Here is a 15,991-nt window from a genome sequence, read left to right as displayed (position 1 = left end):
TATTTTGGGCCAGATTGGAACTTTAAAAACGGTAAAATACAGAGTCTTATTCATGGAATCTGTATATAGTACATTTCAGAGGCTAGAATAACATCAAGGGCCAATTGCATGACATGTTGTGGCATGTATTTTGAGGACTTACGGGATAAGTCAGGCTGAAAGGTACCTCAGAAGATCTCTAGAGCAGCCTCCCGCTCACAGCAAGGGCAACTGTGGTGTCAGACAAGGTTGCTTAGGGCTTGATCCAGTCATGTCTAGAAAAACTCCAAGGTTGGAGCCCGCACAACCTCTCAGGGGAACCTGTGCTGCTGTTTGACTCTCCTCACAGTGAAAACAGCTTTACGGTTTATGGGTTTCTCTAACCTGTATGGTTGGTGTGTGCTTCTGTGTTAAAACTTACCTTCATTGTTTGTGTTGTCTAACAGGAGGTTTTGCAACTTGATTTTAAAAGAAAAGGCTCTGCTCCCTGACTTAGGTGTTTCACCTACATGCTTGGGCAGGTTCTTTTGCATTCAGAGAGGCTGGCTGCCTCAGAACCCAGCCTAAAACAAGCTAAACCCCACTTCCTGGGTAGGAGGTGCAGAGGGCAAGGAAATGCTGAGTGTGGGTTACGTTTGATATCCTGTTTCCACGGAGCTGAGGCATCTGAGGCAATGCCAAGTGCAAGAAGTCAAAGTCTAGCATATGCAAAGCAACGTGCAAGGCTGAGACCAGGACCTAGTTCCTGAAGCTCTGAGGCTTTGTGTTGTGCAGCTAGAAAAGCCAGCATTTAGTTGTTGACTTACCTGTGCTCTGAAACTTGGGACCTGATTATCAATAGTATTTCTCATTTTAGGTCAAAGACAAGCAGGTTAGTTGGAAGTACTTTCGGTAGTGTTTCAACTTAGCTTGTGTGTTGCTGCCTTTGAACTAGCAGTTCTTCTGTAATAGGTGTCATGTGAATGGTGATTTAAGGAATTACTGCTCTGCAGCCTCCAGTTAGCACTTCCAGCATAACTTGGCAAGAAAATAGGAAAGACCTTCATGAGTTCCTCAGCCTAAGTAAGTTTAAACCCACATCTCATGTACCTAGTGTCTTAAGCTGCTGAGGACTGTTTGTGTGTGTTCTGTTGAAACTCTGCAGCTGGATGAGCAAATTTTAACATTCATGGGGGCAGGAAAGCATAAAGCTATTTCCTTTTTTTAGTGTGATGGCGATGATGAGAAAATGGACCAATGAGTGCTAATACCACTGAGCTGGAGTTCACTGTCTGCAGATGCAGCCTCTCACGCTTTGTCTGTGTTACTGTGAAGTTTCTAACTGCTGCTGTATTCACCTATGGTATTAACAATGAATAAATCAGCTGTCAGTATGCTAATAAGCATCATTAACTAGCCTCAAAGCAGGTAAATGACACAGCTGTTGAAAAGGAAGGGGCTCCATGCAGCTTCTCTTTCAGCTCTAATGGATGGAGCTCAATGGGGAAAAACTTAAGGACAAAAACTTGGAGGCAGATGAGTCTAAGTGTAAGATTGTTCCTTTTTGTGTTTGCTTTAATGTTAATGGAGCACCAGCATGCACTGGAATTATTTGGTGGAGTTGTATTGTTTTGGTGTCTAACAACCCATGGCCGTTTATTAGTTTCTGAACATTACTGAAATTGCAATATGACATCTGAAAGTTTCCAAATGATGAAGTGAGCACATTAATTCTGTCTTAATTTAGAAGCTCTATCCCTAACATATGAGAAAATTTTATTCTGTTTCTGCCTGACAAAGGTCACTGTGCCTTCCTTGGTTACTTGTAGGTACAGATTTACTGGTAGGTTCATTGTTATTTTTACTGGTTTCAAGGTGCTGTCTTGTCCATGCTAAATGTTATAAATTTTCTTTATAAGTCAAGTGTCTGTATGAGTAAATATTAAGATCCTATTACTGTGGTTTTGTAACTTCATAATGAAAATCTTGTAACTAGTTCTTTTATGGGATTCTCTTTATGGTCTTTGGCACAGAGCTGGCTCTCTGGATTGCTCAATGAAGACCAGCCCTCTGAATGCTTTATACCATTCACTATAAATCAGACCGTTCATGAGCATCCATCACAACAATGAATTGGCTTAAATTTCTCTGCCTACACTTGTGTTTGCGGGAGGGTTAAGAGGAGAAACACGTCTGTCGGGAGGGTGAAGATAAGTGGACACTGGGCTGGGAGACATCCCCTGTACCTCACTGGACTCAGGACTCCTGTGCTAAGGTAAAGGCGGGATGGGAGCGGGCCGGGCTGCTGCTGAAATCACTGGCGCAGGAGGGAGGCAGCGGCTCCTGTCCCCGGCCGCACAGCCCGCCACTCCGGGCTACAGCTGAGTGCACAAGACAGGATTTGTCCTTGACAGGACATCTGTGTCTTAGCTCTCGTATTGGCAGGGCCTTGTTTCTTGGGGCTCTGGGATCAATGCGATTTTATGTATCCAACAGAGTTTTAAAGGTTATGCGGGGCGTTGTGTGCAGGGCAAGAACAAGAGTCTCTTTCTTACACAGGCTGCTGGCAATGACCAGCTTTCTGGAGTTTCTGGCGACTTTTAATCAATGACAAAATTTTACTTTTCCTTACTAGCTTTATTTTTACGTCTGACATTTTACAAATTTCGAACAAGTATCTGTAAAGGGCAGCGAATAAGCTGAAAATTAAGATGCAAAGATATGAAGTGCAGTGATGTAAATATTTAAAACACTAATCTCATTTATCTTTTCCCTTCTTTGGATTATGCTAGTTGGAGACACTCCTGAATGGGGTTCTGTTGCCTCCCCCTAAAGGGAACCCCAGTTTTTGCACTTGTTTAAGTTGTTTTGCTCTCTAATGCAAGAGGGAGCTCAGTAAAGGTACTCTTTATCCTTAAGAATTTTAAAGAATAGCAGAGACCTGAACCAGATGTCTGATTACTGAAAACAGGGGGAGTTTATTTGGTTAAGTGGTTGTGTTTTGTTTGTTTGTGGGTTGTTTTTTTTTTCCCCTAGATTTCAGATTTCAAGGCACCATAGCTAAATGCAGATGTTCTTGTGCACAGTAGCTAAAGTGCCACTTGTGTGTGGGTGTGACTTGTGCGTCTGCCTGGGGTGGTGGGCTCCTCAGTTTATGCCTGAATCAGGGTCAAGGGTGTGTAAGGAACAGCATTTGGATGCTTTCATATATCCAAAGTTGAAGCTATTCTGCTTTAGTCTTCCATTTGGAGAAATTAATTTCAAGCGGAAAGTATGTTAAGAGCTACTTTTGTTTGCAAAAGCACACATCATTGCTGAAGAGACTTGGATGGATTTCAGATCTGCTTGTGCTTTCACATTAAATGGATGATTTCTGGTGTTCCTGTTTCTCTGCCTTTGCTCCATTGTTGCTGTGTTTGTTTCTGCACTTCCCTGTTGAATTGCCCCTGTTTGTCCCAGGAAAAGTCCTCGAGCTGTTCTTTTCCCATGTAGGTAGCTTAAGGCATGCTCTGGGTTTTGTTTTGTGGCTACTGGCATAATCTCTGCTTGGCCCATGGATGGCAGGGGAAACAGGTGTTTCCCAGCTTACATTGTCCTATGCAGTTCAGTTAGTTACATTTTGTATAGCTTAATGTGGCATAACTCTACCCTCAGCAGAGACATCAAATGGTTTGAGTTGGAAGGAGCCTTAAAGATCATCTAGTTCCAAGCCCCCTGCCATGGGCAGGGACACCTTCCGCTCGACCAGGTTGCTCAAAGCCCCAGCCAGCCTGGCCTTGAACACTCTTAGGGATGTGGCATCCACAGCTTCTCTGGGCCTCACCACCCTCGTGGTGAAGAATTTCTTCCTTATATCTAATCTAAATTGACCCTCATTGAATTTAAAGCCATTATGCCTTGTAGTGTCATTACATGCCCTTGTAAAAAGTTCCTTTCTCTCTGGACAGCTCTCAGACCTTCTCCTTGGATGTGCAGTGGCAGATTCTTGTGTCATTTCTCCCTCGTGTGAATTATTGTGCCTTGCAGAAGGGGAAGCAAAAGGGGGAAAACACACCTTTTATTATGGATTGAATGAGTAATAGCAAATATATAAATTGAAAAACCTAGAGTGTGCTTTTTTTTCCCTAAATGAAGAGTTTAGTTATAAAATCACAGCAGAGATTCAGAATATAGAATTTAACTCAATTTCATTATGAAGTTTAGAATTTGTAGTCTTGAAGTTCCAGCAGAAGGAGCCATGTCATATGAGAATTTGAATTGTTGTTTAAGGAATATTTTTGTCCAGTAGAGAAATCCTCAAACTGTGAATCATGTATTCAGTTAATGTCCCAAACCATTAGAACATGAAAAGGGTCTAAGATTATATCTTAAGAAACAGTAGTCTTCCAGATCAAACTCCTTTTTCTGTAGGTAAAGAGATAATTTATGATTTTTTAATACTTGGGATTTCTGCTAATCAGTGTTCCTGACATAAAAGAATGTATGAGCAGCATCAACTAATAATGCAGGTTTGATTGCCACCTGTAGTTTTACTTTAAATGTTATGAGCATTGTCATTTAGTCAGTCTGGGATTAAATTAAATCTATGAACTAATTTAAAAAAATAAAACAAAAGCCAACCAACAACAACAAAAGCAAAACCCACACAAAACCACAAACCACAAAACAACTCCACAAAACAAACAACATCAAAGCAACCAAAACAAACAAACAAAAAACAAACAAAACCCCCAAACCCAAACAAAACCCAACCAAATAATAACAACAAAAACAACCAAACAACAACAAACCAAACCAAACCTAGAAGAACTGCAGACTGAAGATAAGTTTGGCAGTGTAACATTTTTCTTGTCATGTGCTGTTTGGGAAAGCTGAGTTTTCCCAAAGTTGAATCTTTACATGGGATTGTGTTCCTCTGAAAATGTGTTAGGGATATAAGTGAAGTCATTGCTCAGAATTTTTCACAAGGGGTTCACCAAAGAGTAATTCTCAAACATACCACAGTTAGTCTGAGCTACTGGGTTTGGTGGTGGTTGGGTGGTAGACATGTGGGTGGCCTTTTTTTTTCTTTTTTCCTTTGTTATTCAGGTTCCGTTATTTAACGTGACACTGTATAAAATGTCCCCAAATCAGGCCAATAAATGTTGGTGGCCAAACTTGTGATCCTTCAGTCAAATATTTCTTTATTACATTTTCCCTTCTCTTTTTAATTTCAGAAGCACTGTCTCTGCAAAGGAGTTAATGATATTTTATAAATTTTTTATTTTTATATATATGTATGTGTGTGTGTGTGTGTTTGCAGATGTGTCTGTGTATATGGATGTATATGTATATATAAAAATAAAAAGCTATACGAGTACATACTTCATTTTGTACGGTAATACAAATGTATTGACACCTGATCTGTAAATTTCCTTGGGATTAACAGTATTATTCATTCAAACACTGTAGCTATCAAAAGTAATGAACAAGTATTTTGAAAGTGCAGAAGCTGTTTTTAATTTTTAGAAACTAGGTTACACATAGTGAGGTTCTAAGAAAGAATTAAATACCATGTCCCTTCTTAATCCAGCCTCCCTAGAGAGCCTAGTGCCTGCACCACTTCCCCAGCCCAAAGTTAATCATTTCTTCTTTGTTGCAGGTACTGAGGTACCTCCGTGAGGTTGTTTGGGGAGTAAGACAAGATTCTTAAAGTCACTTTGTTGAAGGCTGCTTGAGCTCCTGCCGTTGTGGACTGCAGGGTACCATGTAAACCTCACTGCCTGGGAGTAAAGCGGTGGTTCAGTTCATGTAACGCACAACTTCTCTGCTTTAAAGTTGAAACTGAGTTCATGTTTATTCCTTAGAATGTTTCATATTTTAAAATGAAGAGTAATTATCTGTAGTGGCACACTAAATAAACTGCTTTTTTTCCTCTTCAGAAACACGTTTCCCCTGGAGTATTCAGCAGCAGCAGTATGAGGCAGTTGCTGTGTTCAGAGAATATAATTTCTTTCCTGGCCCTGCTTTTTCTCCGAACTTTTATCTTGCTAAAATGAATATTTTACGATTAAGAACACTTGGTCACATCTGGTACTTCTCGAAAATGGTTGCTTTTCCAAGAATAGCATGCAAACATGAAATCGGAATTGCAAGCAGATGTTTGCTAATATGGCCATAGATAACCTTTCAGCTTCATGCTTAATTTTCATAAATAACCATCTGTAAAGAATGCAGATTAATACAGAAAAGAGATAATCTCTGTCAGTGTTAATATGTTAGCTTTACTGTGTTGCTGATGTTGTACTTATTACTATAAAATAGCATTATTTATTGTATAAAATTGTCAGCCGCTGTTTTCAAAAAAGTGACATTTTATCATTGCTTTTTTACAACCTGGAAATGCTTGCTTGCCTTTCTGTTGTTGTTGTTTTTAAAGAACATAAGATGACTACCTGGGTCAACAAAATTGCTAATTATGGCTTAATGCTTCCACCCACCTATATATTGTTTGTCAGTGTGCTGCAGAATGGAAGAAGTTTCTGGCTGTTTCTCCTTTTTGCCTTTGCATTTTCAGTGAGCTCCGTGTCGCTCTTGCAGCGGGGCTGGTGAAAGTGGGGTATTGGCTCCCTTGGCCGCTGGCCTCTAAGAAGCACATTTAAGCTTATTAAAAAAAAAAAGAAATCATCTATTCATGAGGCAGGCCAGTATCATTTGGTTCTCTTCTTATATTATTCCCCTTTTAAATTATATTTAGTATTGGATGATTCAGCTTACAGATGCAGCTGACAATAGTTTTCCTTCAGTGGAAGGTCTGTCGTTGCTGGAGCAGGAAACAAAGGCAGATGCCATACTGCCTACTGCCCATGCCCTTCTGGAGGGGTCCTTGTCACAGTGGGACCTTAATTGGTGGCAAAACGTAGTCAGATGCTGTCATAGGGAAGTCATGACACGGGACAATGTCAGAAGTGTCCCTTAGGCAGTCGGAGCTGTGGTGTCTGGATGCTTGAAGCATGAGGCAATTGCCATCTGCTTTCTGCAGAGGTACCCAGTACTTCCAGTCTTTAGTGCAGCCCTCAGTGGTGTTTTGGGAGTTCAGGATAGGGGTAACTACTTGTGAATCTGAAAAATATGTGTTAGCAGAGGCAAGTTTGGAGAGGGATGCAAATTACCCAATCTGTTTGCCCGAGGGAGGAACCATGTAAAGGAGAGCTGTGATGCGTTGGTGTGGTGCTGCTTGGGCTATGCCACCAGCCAGACCCCACGGATGTCCTCCCCGGCTCAGGAGAGTGGTGCTGGCTGGTGGCCTGCATGGCTTAGCAGGACTGGGTGGGAACTAGGCAGGCAGAGAAGGGAGAAACGGGTTAAGCACCAAAATGGGTTCGTGCAAGAAAACAACAAACCCGTAGAAAAGAACTTTTATTTTTTTCGTTAAGTTTAGAAACTTAGAAACCTGGACTCTTGATGAGAATATCGATGTTTCTCACAAACAGAGATGCACATGAGTGTAGAAACTATTTTTCAGCATCCCAATTTGTAGATGATGTAAAAGAACCATTTGGAAAAAATAGCACAGGGCTAAGAATTTGTTAAAGCATTGCTCACATTATAGTTAAAATACCTTCAAAGAGAAGCTAACAATTAAAATAAGTTCAGAAGCAGAAGAGCCTTGCAGGCATTAGGGAAGGGCTGGGTAGAGGCTTATGTGTTAACAAAATATCCCCAGCTAGAATATTATTTTACATCCCCTGTTCTCTAGTTAGCTCCCTTGGTAATTTACAAATGGAAAATAAAATTTACAATTATAGCTGATTAGATATTATGAGTTCTCAACAAAGCATGTTTGTGTTCTGTATGCAATTATTACAGAGTTGCTGGGCAAACTTGGTAGTTGAATCTGAGTTATCTTTTGTATTCAAGCAATTTAGCTTCTTCTGTTTCATAGGAAGAATGAACTGTGGTCTCCTCAAACTACAGCAATCTTTGGATAAAGGATATTTTATATGTTTTTTTAACAAGTAAGTATAGCCAAACTTCATAATGAAAATTAACCTGATTTCATAAAATATAGCCTATACAAAAGACTTTAATTATGCCAGTTGTGATTGTGTAGACTGCATTCAGGTTTAAATGAAGAATGTTGCCATTCTCAATTTGGAAGACATGAACCCAGCAACCCCCTTTGGCTGCTGTCCTCCTCCCGTCTCACTTACTATGTGTGTTCACGTACATCAGCCATTTTAGTCCTAGATGTGAATCGGTGGTTCTGGTTAATGGATTGTCTGGGCTTGTTCTGAAAAATGCCACTTGTGTGTCTTGACGTGGTTGTTGGAGGCGATACTGAAGCATCTCTTCAGTGCCACGCTCTTTTTCTGGGAAACAGAAGCAAGGAGAGGCAGAGGCACTGCGATTCTGCCTTTTGCTTTCTCTTTGGGTAGTTCAAGTCTCACTTCCCTTCTGTTAAGCAGCGTTCTTAAATATGTTTTTGTTGTAAAGTTTTGAGAGAGTATAGGCTGTAATTACAAACCTATAAGATCTAGTGAATATGGATCATTGAACTTAAGTTTGGGAAATGTCATTTAAACCAATGTCAGATGCAAGTCAAAGGGCAAATTGTATAATTGTATCTCAGCCTTCTCATTGATCTAGATTGTTTGATTCACTTTCGAGAATGCTGATTATTTCACTTTGAACCTAAATTGCCTTAAATGCGTAGATAATCTTTAAACTCATACTGTTGTTCTTGAATGATTGGAAATAATGTTATTGTTCTTTTTAGCTTTCTTGCTCCTAGATACAATGTTTTATTTGAAATGACTAAAAGTAATTTAGAAGTGGATGAAGCTTAGAAATGGGTATTGGTGAAATAAAGCTGAAATAGAGTATTACAAGTGGTGGGAGCTCATAATTTCTTCAGGCATATGTCAACTCTGTCTTGTGATGAAACACTGAAGGGCAGCTCATGCTTTAAAATTCTGATAATCTGTTTGCTAACAACTGCTGCAGGGGCATCGCTATTGGGTTAAAAATGTTTGGTTTTGAGATCATTGCAATATTTTCTGGCTTGTCTAGCTGTTAAATTGCTCATACTTCCAGCTCTAATTGCATTTTAACAAACAATGTTTTGGTTAGTCAACCTCAATGATGTGTTGTTTGCAGGGTTTTAAGCCGTGGCAATGCTGCAGCTGTCTGTAGGAGGCCGTTGGTGCTGGTCTCAGAAGGGGCTTCAGCACATTCACTCTTGACTCACTTTTTTCCTGTTTTAGGTTTCCTGAGGCCACATTTTGCCGGCAGCTGCCGCTCTGCGATGCCCTGGCATGCCTCATGGCAGAGGTACCCGGCCGCCCCGCTGGAGCGTGGCGCTCCCCTGTAGGGAGCTGGGTAAGTGTGAAACCAACTCCCTGGTGCAGGAAACACTACCTGCCCACATCTCTCCTCTGTTCAGACACTGTGGTGGCTGTCACAAACCTGGTGACATGGGCTGCTTTCATCAGCCCCTTGTGCGTCTTGTTGCTGTGTGTATGTAGGAAGAAGGTCTGCTGAGTAGCGATGGTTCCACGTGCATTTTCTTTGATTTCTGACCTGCTTAGGTTTCCTCTTCAGGGGGTTGTTGTGTGCTGGGTGGATAGGAAGGATATAGAGGCAGAGTTATTAGGAGATGGAGATGTTCACTAAGATGGTGAGTTGTCCCTTCATTGTCTCTTGTTACACAAAACATAAGCATTGGATTGGGGAAGGCAGCTTAGAGGAGGTGTGCCTGGAATACCCTCTTGTTCCCCTCTTTTTAAAAATAAGAAGTTTCTGGAAAATCATTGTCTTCTCTCAAATGAGATCCTCCTTCATGCACCACGAGTCCCATTGCATCTTCCATGTGTTGCTAAAATTTGTTAGATGATGTGACATGTTTTAGAATAATTACTCTCTGTGTGGTACTCCTGTTTAGTTATTTCCCTCTCGCAAAACTAAGGTGTGATAGGCAGCTGGGACCTCCTGTTTGACCCTCTAAGAAAGACATTTGGCTATTTTCAGTGCCTGAACTGGAATTGGGACATTCTTTCTGGTTTTATCATTATATAGATCAGTATGTCTGCTGGGACTCTTACTGAGCCACAGCAAACACTGCTTATGATTCTTGTCTTTGGGAATAAATCCAGATACTTATGTGTCAGTGGTTATGGGTTTGTGGACGGTTATTGGCTGTTAGACAGAACTGTAGACTTCTGCAACTGCATCCTTATCCTAATAGCACTGGCAAGAAGTCCTTTGAATCTAAAAGCAACCTCTAGGAATTAATCCACCTGGGATGTATGTCCAAGGGAGGGCACAATTAAAGTATTGATTGGCACCTGATAGTTTTCTTTAACTGTATGTGGATATATGGGCAGGATGGAGAGATGTATCTGTAATGAAGAAATATTCTTTCTTGCTTTTCTACAACAAAGAGCAGTGCAGCTGAATCTTCTTGGACAGTCTGGAGCCCAAATACGCCAGTTTCTGAGAAGAAATTATTCTGTTTTATGTAGATAATGCAGACTGATGCTGGGGTGGTTCCTCAGACCTTTGGTTTAGCAAACTTGTAGATTACTGATGGACTGTTGCCCTTTGGATTTAATGTCAACTCTGACAAGAATGCATGTTGATGCTCTGAATTCCCTGAGGACAAGTACTTGCATTTTTGGTCTACTACTGTAGCTGCTCTAGCAAGTACCAGTTCACTTATGCAGGGATTAACATCCTTTGTCAGTGTCTGAATTAATGGGGGAAGTTGCTGCTGATTTTGAAAATCAGTCTCAGGAAATGATCTTTCAAAGTCATGCTGTTAACCAGTTATTTCCAGTCTTGTTCCATCATCTTATTCGGGAGATAATGATTGAGAGGCAGAGACTTTTCTGTCTAGAGGCCTGTGAATTCAGGGGATGGTCCGTTGAGCCTGTTGTCCTGCTGTCCCCTGGAATGGAGAGTACATGAGCAAGGGGTCTGTCTACCTTATCAGGATTAATAACTTGCTAAAACTGAACTACTTTGGTGGCTCTTGATAGCACTGGCTGTGGCCTGTTGTTATGACGCCTGAGGGGTGGTATGTTGGGGCAGCTCCTTTACGAATACTCACAGCAGGGGTGGCCTATTGCTGTGGCTGTGAAGCATTGTGAGTTGTTGTTGTGCCCATATTGATCAGAAGCTGCTTGTGAAATGGTTGTCAGGAGACCGCCACCAACACACTGGTAACAGTCACTTTAACTTCTGATTGTGTCCTGTTTGGGGAATAAACACGTTGAGGACAACGGCTGTTCTCGCTGCCCCTGGAGGCATTGCACTCTGGCTTGCCTCTTGTGGCAGCAACCCCTGCTCTTCTCACCTTGTCATTTGATTAGTGGAGTTACCTTGTCAGCAGGTTTCATGAGACTGAACCACTCAAATGTTTGAAGCTGTTTCTGTTCATCATGCTTTGCATTCGTTATTGGCTGCCTCTAGATAGACAGAGTTTAAATTCACCTTTCTGCTATGCTTATGATCCTCAGGGCCAGGCTCTGAGTCTGCGCAAGGTGCCTTCTTTGAATCTGAGGTACTACTATTTTTTTCTTTAAAGCAGGTTTAATACTTGCAAGTGACCTCCAATTTGGGGTTTTGCTATTAACTGAAGCTGGGAGGCAGCAAAGCTTTGAAGTGGAGTCTGGGAAGGTGGTGTCTCAGTCTTACCCTGTAAATCTGGTTAGTGCCACTCCAACCTTTAGTATCTGCTTTAAGCACATCTATTTCAGAGATTTGATTTATTTTTATTAAAGTCTTTCCAGAGCTGATTGTTTGCTTCATTAATTAATTTATATAGAATAGGTGGGTTTAGTTTGGTAGAAATTTGCCTTATGGTTGTTTCTAATGGTGCTTTTATTTATGAGCATTTTCCAGCAATAGTTGTGTGGAGGGGTTTTTTTGGTGCGTGTTTTTGTTGGTCTATTTGGTGTTTTGTTTTGGGGTTTTGTGTGTTTATTTGTTTGTTTTGGTTTTTTTTTTTTAAATCTGTTGATTCACATCCAGCACTGACTGGCATTCCCTGCAGGTTGGTTGTTGTTTATGCCAATAGCTGTTTTTATCCAGTTTGATAGTACCAAATTAAACTGGTCCATTTCGGGTAAGCTAATCTCAAAATGCAAACAGTGCTGTGGTGGGGTGGAGCTACAGCACACAGCTGTTCACCAGCCTTGACTGAACCTTCCTGGGTTCCCAGCACTGAGCTGGAGTTTTGCTCCAGCCCAGTACAGTGACATTTTGGAACTGAAAAGAAGCCACTGCAGTAGCTGGGTAGCTGGGCGTGCAGGCTGTCTAGTGGCTCAAGCTTCATTAATCTGGCACTACTACACCTCTCTCTCCCCTTGCTCCAGGCTTGTACTTGGAGAAGCCTCTAAAATAAGGAGGTTAAAGGGGATCTTGTGATTATTTACTGCTATTTATAGCTGTTACCCTTGGTGCTATGGATGTTCACTACATGTATTTGGCTAGTTGCATTAAATGCTCATAATTTATCAAACTTGCATGTTCAGAAGGTGTTTTTCAAATCTGTTGCTTTTCCTGGGGAGGGGAAAGAAGTTTATGTGTTCCTGGGCTGCATAGTATTTTTCACAGCAGATTTTCCTTCTGAGTCCTTATCTCTGCGTATGTATTCACTTTGAGTGTTTGTGCTTGACTTTGGAAATAGGCTTTCATTAGCAGTGTGCATAAGGCACTTGCACCCTGCCTCTCCTATGCCTGTGTGCATAAGCAAAACAGATGCACTAGATATCTGATTTTCACTTCCTCTCTGTCATTTGAATAAGTCAGATGTCTTTTGCTCCACAGATTTTTGCCTTTGCTAGTGTTATGCTCAGGACTGTTTTCTCTCATTCTTTTGTGTGTGTGCTTTCTGCATTTCTTTTCTGCTTGCATCTTTCTTTGGATGTTAATCAAGAGGGAACTTCCTAGTTGTATGTCACTTCTCTATCAGCCCTTCCCTTCTTTTTGTTAATTTCCTTCCCTTCTGGGGTAACTGTAAACTTTGCCCATCCTGTGATGGAATACTTGTATCACAGATGTTCACATGAGGTGATTATAGTGTATGAAAGGAAACTGCATCCTGAGCAAATGCTCAATTTGCTGATCTTTTAAACCCTACCTTGTTTAAAAAAAAAAAAAAAAAAGTATATATATGTAAACATATTTACTTGGTCAGCCTGGATTCCATTTGAGACTAGCACTTCCCTATCTCTGCCGTCATTATATATATATATAAAATTATTATTCTGAATACTGCACAATCCTGAGAGAGGCAGGTGGTCTGTAAAAATGAGTACTGCAAGATGTCTTTTAACTTCTCTTCTTGTTATGAACTCCAAGATGTAGCTCTTGCATGCTTCTGGATCCTGTCATGCTGGACACAGCTGTGAGGAAGAGGCCCCATATTCCTCCTCTTCCATACTGGAGCAGTCATTTGCCACTTCTTGTAGCCTTGGTTCTGTAGCCCTCAGGACTGCCCTAGTACACTTTTGGTGAGAACACAAAGATGTCTACTTTAACTGAAGACATAAATGTATCTGCTCTCGGACATAGTAGTTCTACCCCTCTTCCCCAAGCTGTGGAAATGCTGCGTCTTCCATTGAAATCCCAGTAAGGAGACCATCTACCATCGTGTTGTCCTGAGAGGCTGGGCTCAGCACTTGCCCATGGGCATGACCTGGGAAACACAGTAAACACGTGATGCCTTGTGGTAAGCCCCAGTGCATCATGCTTCTCCTTAGGCAATGAGCCTCTGCCCATTTTTCGGGCAGATGCATCTTAAGGTAAAACATGCCCACAGCATGTAGCCTGAGAAGCAGGGGTTTATCTTATTTTTTTATCTTATTTTATTCAAGACGGCTTATAGGAGCCTCTGTGGAAGGGAGGAACATTTCCTTTTAACATTGCCAGTCCTCCACTGGGATACTATCTGGAGGAACTGCTTGATTTCTACATGTCATTAGCTGCACAGCTATCTTGGACTCTGACCACCTGATTGCTCCTTCTAAGAAGGTTGTTTACTTTCCTCTGGAATGGGAGACAGTGAACCTTGGTCCATTGTGAACTTGAGGAGGTTGGATTACTTTTCTAGTGAGATCTGGAAAAGAGCACATATTTTTAGCAGTGGGGGGTGTGACTAGGGAAACATATTGGATTTTTCCGTAATCTGAAGCTTAAGTCCATCCCATCAATGCAAGGACATGGGGGCTAAAACCTTTATCAGGATAGAGAGATTTCTTGTTGCTTCTGTGAAGAAGTTTTGTTTGCTCAACATCTGCCAGCTGATGATCAGTTGGTGTTTGCTATCCCTGCAGGGCTGAAATTTGTGGAAGTTTGTTGAGGTCTGATATTTGGTAATGTCATGTGTCAGTCGCTTGAGCTTGGCCCAGCTCCTCACTTATGCATTTTTCTGCAGAGATGTTTTTTTTCCCCTCTCATCCATCACCATTTTCAGGGGACTGGGACACATCCCATCCTGCATGGCTGACCCCCCTCTATAGAATGTTTATCCCAAGCGAAGTCTTTTCATTCTTCCTCAAAGCTCTTTCCCAGTTCTATGTCAGCACACCATCTTCTCCCTGGATTCTCCATTTGGTTGTTTTTTCACTCCTAAGCCTTTCACCTACCTCTGGGGCTGAAATATTCCTACAGCTTTTTGGCTGTCGGGAGGGCCCAAGGACCTACTACGAAGCTGCTGGTGGCTTCCTGTTGCTGGCCACAGCTCCTGGTAGATCAGTAGCATCACTTAACCTCTGCTGATCATTGGAAGTCTTAGGTGCAGTTCTCTTATGGTTTCTGCCGTGAAGTGGGCCGTTGCTGAGGTATATAGAGATTATTTGACTTTGAGTGTTGTGGGGAGAAATTATTTATCAACTTTTTCTCTTTAAAATGTCTGGTGAGATGTAAGGACCAAGGTGCAGCCCACTTGGTGCCACTCAGGTACAGGAGAGTGTGTTGTGGAGAAGAGTAATGCACAGGCAGGCAATGCATTGTGAAATGCAGCAGGTGTCAGTAGCCTCTGTGGGTGTTTTCTTTTAGAATTAACCTTTGGAATATCCCAGCATTCAAACAGAGAAAAACAAGATTCAGTGTTGGAATTTTGATAAGACTTATGGGGGAAACATTATAGCAGTGACATTTGCCAGTGCTGTTCAAATAACTTTCTCTGTACCACTTTTGTTGCTATCTTAATTTTAAATAAATTGCTTCTGTGATATATAATCATGGCCACTTTGGATCCAATATGGCTTCAGAAGAAATGTCTTCAATATGGAAATTCCTTCTGGCCTACTCTTTTTCTCTTATATTAATCAGGGTTTTAAAAAGAATGTGTGAAATATGATCATAGCATCAGAGTACAAAGAAGTGGATATGAGTTTTAAACAATTATTGTTGCTGTGCTAGAAAATACTAGGGTAAATGAAATGACGTTTTTTGGTTTTAGGGTGGTTGTGGGTTTTTTTTTTTGTTTATATGTTTGTGAGTTTTGTTTGTTTGGGGTTTTTTTTGCCTTTTTGTTTTGTTTTGGTTTGTTTGTTTGTTTTTAATATTATGAAGAAACCCAAACCAGGTAGTTTTGGAAGGTTTGGCAGCATCTAGACTATTGATTTTGATTAACAGGTTATTATTTTTAGAGGGGAACACGCTTAGTAGGGACTTTGCCTTGAAAATTATTTTTAACATGATGAAAAATGCCTTGGCTATCTGTCACTTTTTCCTGTCTATGTTATTTGTGATCTTTCATTCCTTTTATTAGTAAATGAGAGGGAAAAATGAGAAAAACATCAGGAAATAGATGGAGGCACACTAAACAGGACTATGGGAGCAGTAAATTAAAGCATCTGCTTTTGGTTTTTCTGGGAAATCAAAAAGCAACTGGAGCAAAAAATGTGATAGATATTGTTTCCTTGGATTACATTTCTATTTCTGCTGTCAGGCTTCCCTCTACTCCTTATTGTTTCTCCTTTCCTCTATCTTTTTTTCTCCTTTTCTTGAAACAGTCGCTTCATTGAAACCAAGGCTGAAGCTT

At 41.1% G+C, this 15,991-nt stretch overlaps 1 protein-coding gene across 4 annotated transcripts in view; it reads left to right on the top strand.

Moving 5' to 3' along the window:
- Nucleotides 1–15,991, top strand: part of KIAA1217 (KIAA1217 ortholog) — a 361,882-nt gene that overhangs the window by 7,153 nt on the left and 338,738 nt on the right. For 3 of the 4 annotated variants that reach the window (XM_065050726.1, XM_065050746.1, XM_065050744.1), the window contains exon 2: nucleotides 9,204–9,318. The exons of the other annotated variant lie outside the window; for it this stretch is intronic. In XM_065050726.1, coding sequence (XP_064906798.1) covers nucleotides 9,255–9,318 — 64 coding nt within the window. In that variant the 5' untranslated portion in view covers nucleotides 9,204–9,254. The remainder of the gene's footprint in view (nucleotides 1–9,203; nucleotides 9,319–15,991) is intronic. 4 annotated transcript variants of the gene reach the window in all.

The sequence above is a fragment of the Columba livia genome, chromosome 2, assembly GCF_036013475.1.
Source record: "Columba livia isolate bColLiv1 breed racing homer chromosome 2, bColLiv1.pat.W.v2, whole genome shotgun sequence".
In the NCBI taxonomy this organism is placed as follows: Eukaryota; Metazoa; Chordata; class Aves; order Columbiformes; family Columbidae; genus Columba; species Columba livia.
This window is presented reverse-complemented; position numbering and strand designations above follow the sequence as displayed.